The sequence below is a fragment of the Cyrtonyx montezumae genome, unplaced genomic scaffold (assembly GCF_038088225.1).
Source record: "Cyrtonyx montezumae isolate F1298 unplaced genomic scaffold, pur_monq_1.0 scaffold_8, whole genome shotgun sequence".
NCBI lineage: Eukaryota > Metazoa > Chordata > Aves > Galliformes > Odontophoridae > Cyrtonyx > Cyrtonyx montezumae.
The window spans coordinates 32,470,221-32,476,806 of record NW_027072089.1 but is presented as its reverse complement, the minus strand read 5'-3'; the positions used below and the strand labels follow the sequence as shown (position 1 = coordinate 32,476,806).

At 46.8% G+C, this 6,586-nt stretch overlaps 1 protein-coding gene across 4 annotated transcripts in view; it reads right to left on the bottom strand.

Annotated features, from left to right (window-relative positions):
• Positions 1-3,225: 3,225 nt before the first annotated feature.
• Positions 3,226-6,586, bottom strand: part of PDE7A (phosphodiesterase 7A) — a 71,034-nt gene continuing 67,673 nt past the window's right edge. For all 4 annotated transcript variants that reach the window (XM_065751757.1, XM_065751760.1, XM_065751759.1 and 1 more), the window contains 3 exons: positions 6,453-6,549; positions 5,512-5,592; positions 3,226-4,012 (listed from right to left, as the gene is read on the bottom strand). In XM_065751757.1, coding sequence (XP_065607829.1) covers positions 3,801-4,012; positions 5,512-5,592; positions 6,453-6,549 — 390 coding nt within the window. In that variant the 3' untranslated portion in view covers positions 3,226-3,800. The remainder of the gene's footprint in view (positions 4,013-5,511; positions 5,593-6,452; positions 6,550-6,586) is intronic.

Sequence of the window (6,586 nt, the reverse complement as noted above, 5' to 3'; positions counted from 1 at the left end):
GACTTTTTCTACATCAGCGTTTATTTTAGACGTAATTTTAGCAAAGTTTTACTCCCCTTCCCCAAAAAACTGAGTACATTCTACTTCATTCTGAAACAAAGAAAAAAACTGATGTCTGCTGCAGAAGCCTGGTGTGAGATTTTTAGCAGCAGCACACTGGGTCGGGGTTCCTTTCCCCCCACAATGAGTTTGCAGCAGTAAGACAGCAGTACCTGGATTGTATTGTGGCCAGCATACAGAGTGCTGTGCTGCGGGAGCCTCTGTGCTGGCACTGCAGCAGATCTGTACTAAGCAGTAGGCAGCAGCAGAGTGAAACAGTTCACGTCAGAGCACACGTCAGCCAGCTCAGCAGTGGTGTAGATACAGAGGCAGAAAGTACCGTGGCGTGCGAGTTGCCAAAAGGATACTGCTCATCTCCGCTGTGCTAAGGGATGGCTGCAGACACCTGATTCCCAGCTCTCGGGGTCCCTGTGTGGGCTTTGGGCTGCTGGGGATTGCACAAGCCCTCGTGGTTCTCTTTGCGGGAAGCCACAGTTGAAGCTGTTGTGATCTGTTTTCAGGGGAAGTCCTCTGGGGATTTCCCACTGCAGCTCTTTGCTGCCGTTCCTGCAGAGCTACTTTGCTCGCCACCCCTCCTGCTTCTGTCCTCAAACGTGAGGGGCTGAAGCTAGAACCAGAATTCAGGTTGACCAGAGCTGTTCAGCAGCCAGAGAGCAGTAACTGCCACACACCTAAGCGAAGCCAGGCTTTGCTCTGACTGCACCTGGGCTCACAGGAGCCATGTGTGGTGCACGGCCTGCCTGGCTACGTGGACGAGTACGTGTGCCTCGCAGAGCTGCTGTGTTCCCAGAGCAGAGCACACGAAGTAAAGACAAGGGAATGGCTCCCAGGAGGCTACTGATGACGACCAGAGCTTTGCTGCTGCTCGTAACTGGGACGTAGGTTGTGTGATCAAGGAGGATTTCTTCTGGTGCGAAACCTGAAACGTACGCAATAGAAGTTCTTTTCAAAACGCTCTGCCATCGGTTTTACTGATAGGCCGTTCGATTCTGTGTTCTTTTAAATGCCTTTACAACACTTTGTTGAAAGTTAATCTGGGGTTCCGAGTTTTGTATTTAATGCTCTATTGCCATTAAATAAAATTAAAAGCATTTAAAATAAATACCGGGCATGTGATTTGTGGTACTCTGCGAATGATGTCAGCCACACTGAGTCACAGCGTTCTGTGACGGTGACTAAAAGTCATTGCATTGGCAGCTTGCATCTCATTCAGAACAGGACTGCTCTCTAACAGTGCAGCACCATCTGTGGAGTAGGAGTAGTCGCAGTGGGAACCTGCACATCCCATAATGCACTCCAGGGCCCGGAGGGGCAGCAGCCCTAATGCGTTCGGGAGGCTCTCAGCGCACACAGACAATCAGATTAGAAGCAGCCCCCCTGAATCCAGCGAGGGAGTCATGGACAAAGCCGGCACTCAGCGCTGGGACCCGCGCACTGGCTGCTGCCTGACCACGGCAGGTCAGCGTGCTTAACGACGAGCTGCAGAACGCTACAGGCGCACAGGTAGCTTATGAGCAGCATAAGTTTCAGTGGTGCTAATACAGTTTGTAAATCCACTGGTTCCTCTTCCCGTTGGAAATACGGGCACGTGAGCCACCCACCGGGGAGGGGCCGCCCTCTGAGCCCACAGCTCAGCGCCCGACCTCACCTCGGTGCAGAGGGATAAAAGGCGACGGGAAGGCAGAGTCAGACGGCACAGGAAGGAAGTGACGCAGGGTCAGAACGAGTGGTTTCATTACAAATTTATTTCTTTAAACATGGCCACCTCGAGAATTACAGTATTACTCCAGGGAACGTGAAAGGATAACCGACAACTCAATTTCAGAAGGGAAACGAACAGGTTACGGCGGAAGTTGTTAATACAGTAAGAGGCCAAGCCAATAAATGCCGGAATCTGAGGACAATTTCCAAATCCAAAACTGGGCTTAGTGTACAGTGGAAGCTGACTGCAGCCTTCGCCACCTCTCCGTACTGCTGGACTCGGTCGTAACTTAAACGTACAGGAGCAGAATGCAGAAAGATTTTTTTTTTATTATTATTATCATCAATTAAAAGGTAACAGCAACAGGCACATATCAAAATGAATATGGCAAAGCCTTACAAATGGCTTTACGCTGAAGCTCGCTCCCAGAAATGGCTGTTGCAACGAACTGTAAACAGAATCGATAAACAGTCTTTTACAATAATAACAGGGAGATACAAATGAACCAAAACAAAGCACCAGTTTCTCAAATCAGGTTACAGTTGTGCTTACTGTACTTAAAACGATGTCAAACGAATTACAAAAATGGAATGTCGTAAGTTTAAAATCAGTCCTTGGATTCTGTCCTTGAAAAATAAAGGAAAAAAAAACCCAAAAACTAACAAAAACCAACAAAAAACCAAAACCATTTTCTCCTTTTCCCATCTCAACCCCATCAACGGGCGATGTTTCAGTAGAGGGAGGAACAGGTAAACAATGCACTTTTGTTTTTGTTTTTTTTGTTTTTTGTTTTTTTCCTCTTCAAATCAAAAACAAATTTGGTCACTTAGCTTTGTGCATAGTTTAAGGCATCTGTAGCAATCTGGTACAGTTTCCTCCCCGATGTGGCTGTTGGTGAAATTGTCACATTCTAAAAGAATAAATAAAAAAGAAAATAATAATAATACATGTTGCCGTTCAAACCCCGCCCGGCCCCTCCCTCCCTCCCCCCCACCCCCAGACAGACTCACGCACCCACACATACACACACTGCAGCAAAGGGGCATTTGTACCCTTGTTCTGAAGGACACGCTTCCCATCCCGCTTTTATTTCAGATTGGCAAATACCCTGAGCTGATTATGGTGTTGAGACATTCCACCTTTTTTCTTGCATGTGCAGTTCAAGTGTACAATAGTGAAAACAACATGCGATGTTTCCACTGCAGGATCGCAATGCAGTTCAGACGCCTCTCCCCCCCCTCCCCCCCTCCCCCACCCCTTCCCCAGTTCAGAAGTGTTTTCTGCTTTTAAAAAACCGCATTCCCATACAGCACTGGAGTAAAGCTTGGCTGTGCTCTATGATGAATGCTCAGTTCCCAGTGCACAAACAAAATTATGGCAAATGGGAGGCTTTTCTGGCATCCAGAAAACAAGAGCTGCAGTCTCGGATTTGATCTTTTTTTTTCTTTTAAAAAAGCAAAACCAAACAAACAAAAAACCCAGGTTAGTGGTTCCTTCACAGCCATGCGCAAAGGTTAAGTCTAGAACCCATAGTTTCAGAGTACGTTTGTAAACATCAAGTCTTGCCAGAGGCAGCAGAGGATGGGCACTTCACATTTCCGTATTAAAACAGGGACTGAGTGGAAGGTAACGCTTTGAACACATTCATGCAAGTCTTGCGAAATTCCGAGGACGTGGAACAATCCATCTCAAGTCTTAAAGAGATTCGAAGACCGTGTTTCAAATTTCACAAAAAAGAAACAAACCCAAAAGGTGTGGCACAATGAAGCCTTCGTACTGTTCCTCCAAGGCTCGGTCACCGCTGTGCTTTGCATATTCAAGGTTCCGAACGAAAACCAACTGAGGCATATGCATATTGCTCTATGTTCAGATCTTGCAGTTAAAAAAAACATCAGGTCCGAACGTCTGTTGTCGAAGGAAAACTTGGAAATAAATAATGCTGGCATTGTTTCACCAAGACCTCGGGCGGGCAAGTATCTCCTTGAATCCAGCTGTGCAGACACCGAGAGAAGAGGCAGTTTTGTCATGAGGGCTGAGGTCAGGACAATCGAGGTTCCTGAGGTAATATGTCTGAGTCCATCTCCTCAAAGGCGGGGTCAGCGTCCTCCCCGCCGCCGCACTGTTCTCTCTGCACCCCCTTCCAGCTCGCCTTGTTCAGTCCCAGGTGGCCGAGCATCGTCTGCGACAGCCGCGTGTTGGAGAACCGGGCCCACTCTGCAAACAGCGGCTCCACCAGGTAGGTCATGAAGCCTTCAAAACAGCAAACACACACACAGCCACGTGAGAACAACGGGGAAAGGCGAACTACATCTTTCAAGTCAAATGTAATAAACTAAACCATGCGGATGATCACACGCATCGGTACAGCCTGGAAGATGAGAGAGGAGAGGAGCTCTGCAGAGAAGGACCGGGGGGTCCTGGTGAACAACAGGCCATGAGCCAGCAGGGTGCCCTGGTGGCCAAGAAGGCCAATACTGGGGTGCACTGGAAAAAGCATGGCCCAGCAGGTCAAGGGAGGTGATCCTCCCCCTCTACTCTGCCCTGGTGAGGCCACGGTTGGACTACTGTGTCCAGTTCTGGGCTCCCCAGTTCAAAAAAGATCTCCTAGGAGTCCAGCAGAGGGCCACAAACATGACACAGGGCTGGGAGCATCTCCCACATGGGGAAATACTGAGTAACCTGGGACTGCTCAGCCTGGGAAAGAGAAGACTGAGAGGGGATCTGACAAGTGTTTATAAATATCTAAAGGGAGATGGGAGGCAAATGGATGAGAGCAGGCTCTTCTTGATGGTGTGTAGCGATAGGACCAGGAGGAATGGCCTAAAACCTGAACACAGAACGTTCTGTACTAACATGCAGAACTTTTTTGTAAGGGTGACAGAGGACTGGAATGGGTTGTCCGGAGAGGTTGTAGAGTCTCCTTCTATGGGGATATTCAAGACCTATCTGGAGGCCTACCTATGTGACCTATTGCAGGATACCTGCTTTAGCACGGGGGTTGGACTCAATTTCTTGAGGTCCTTTCCAACCCCTGCAATTCTGTGACTATTCCTTTCCAAAGCACATTTAAAAACTAATTCTGGTATTTAGGGTATCTTTACAAAGTAATTTCTTAAAATCTAAAATATTGTACTAGTCAAAGAACAGCATTGTGCTGAATCACAGAATGGGGTGGGAAGGGTCCTCAAACACCATCTAGTTCCAGCCCCCTACCAGCTCAGGCTGCCCTGGGCCCCATCCAACATCACCTTGAGTACCTCCAAGAATGGCGCACCCACAGCTTCTCTGGGCAGCCTGTGCCACTGCCTCACCACCCTCTAAATGAAGCATTTCTTCCTACCGTCTAACCTAACTCACCCCTCTTTTAGTTTAAAGTCATTTCCCCTTCTCTTATCACTATCAGATCATGTAAAAATTCAGTCTCCCTCCTGGTTCCTCTACGTAAATGACTTGATTAAAAAAAAAAGTCACCCCTTCTGCTACTTAAAATACAACTCAAGTTAGCAGTATCATAATGTCTCTCTGTGGTTCTCTATCAGATTTCTATCTACCTCCCCTACTAAGGCTGCATTTAAACTGACTACTGACATTCCAGAGAGCTAAATCCAGAAAGCTGGAATCTCCTGTGAAGTGCCACACACACACACACACACACACAAGGCAGAGCTTCCAGCAAACGTATGGATATGGCATTTCCTTCAGTGCACACCCTGAAAGGAATCTACTGAAATACACAGAACTGCAGTTACCAATCTGGATGTTGGCAATGGTCTCTGTCTGTCGGTCACACAGTGGACTCACACCCAAGTGATACTTTTTTTCAATATCTCCTAAAGAAACAGAAGTATAATGCACTGGCTAAGTCAACAGTTCCAATAAGATGTTGTTTTTTAAATCACACAAGCAGTTAACATGCAAAACATCAAACCAATGGGCTCCTGAACATACTTGCTTGCAAAAACTCCTAGGTTGCTGTAGAAATGAGAAATGAAGACCCTCTCGCCCCACTTCACAACATGGAAGATAACATTTTGGCCTTCAGGAATTTCCCACTGAGGGCAATTTGTTGTTCCACGTCTACATAATTTCCTCTGACAATAAGTTCCACATGCTCAGCACCCAGCTCTCCATTTTTCATAGCTATACACATTAGCATTTGTCAATTCAAGGTAAAGCAGCCTTTAAAAAGGAGAAGCACACGCTTCTTTATTATTACAAGAACTCGATAATAATGGGAAAAATTCATTTCTTCCATTTGTCAATTAAAAGCTTCACCCGCTGCTGTAATTAAGGCTAACGACTGAAGTCAGACCTGGCTTATTCCTGCCTCCCAACAGGCTCTCGTCGCCAGAGAAATTTTTAATATTAAAGTATCTGGCAAGAATATATTTCATAACTTATTGAAAGCAGTAGGAACATGTGAACAGAACGTGATCGTTCACCCGAAGCACCCTTCAGGATGGAGGAGCTTCAGAACCTGCCAGAGTTCTCAGCGGTTTTCACCAGCTCTTAGTAGCACCAGCCTTCTGCAAGAAACACAACCCAGCACAGGAAATCCCACACTGCACTGTACATCTCTATTAGTCATCAACATAAGTCACTATTTATTTGCATGCAGCTATGACTCACGACTGCTATCTCCACACTATGAATACATCATCTGCTATCCGATACCCATACTCTCACTTGCCTTGATGGAAGAACTCCTCTGTCACTTTTTCACTCCACTGCTTGCTCAGCTCCCAAGTCCGACACGGGTTACAAATATCAGCACACTTCAAAGCCATCTAGGAAGTTAATACGCAGTGTTAGGCCACATGACTG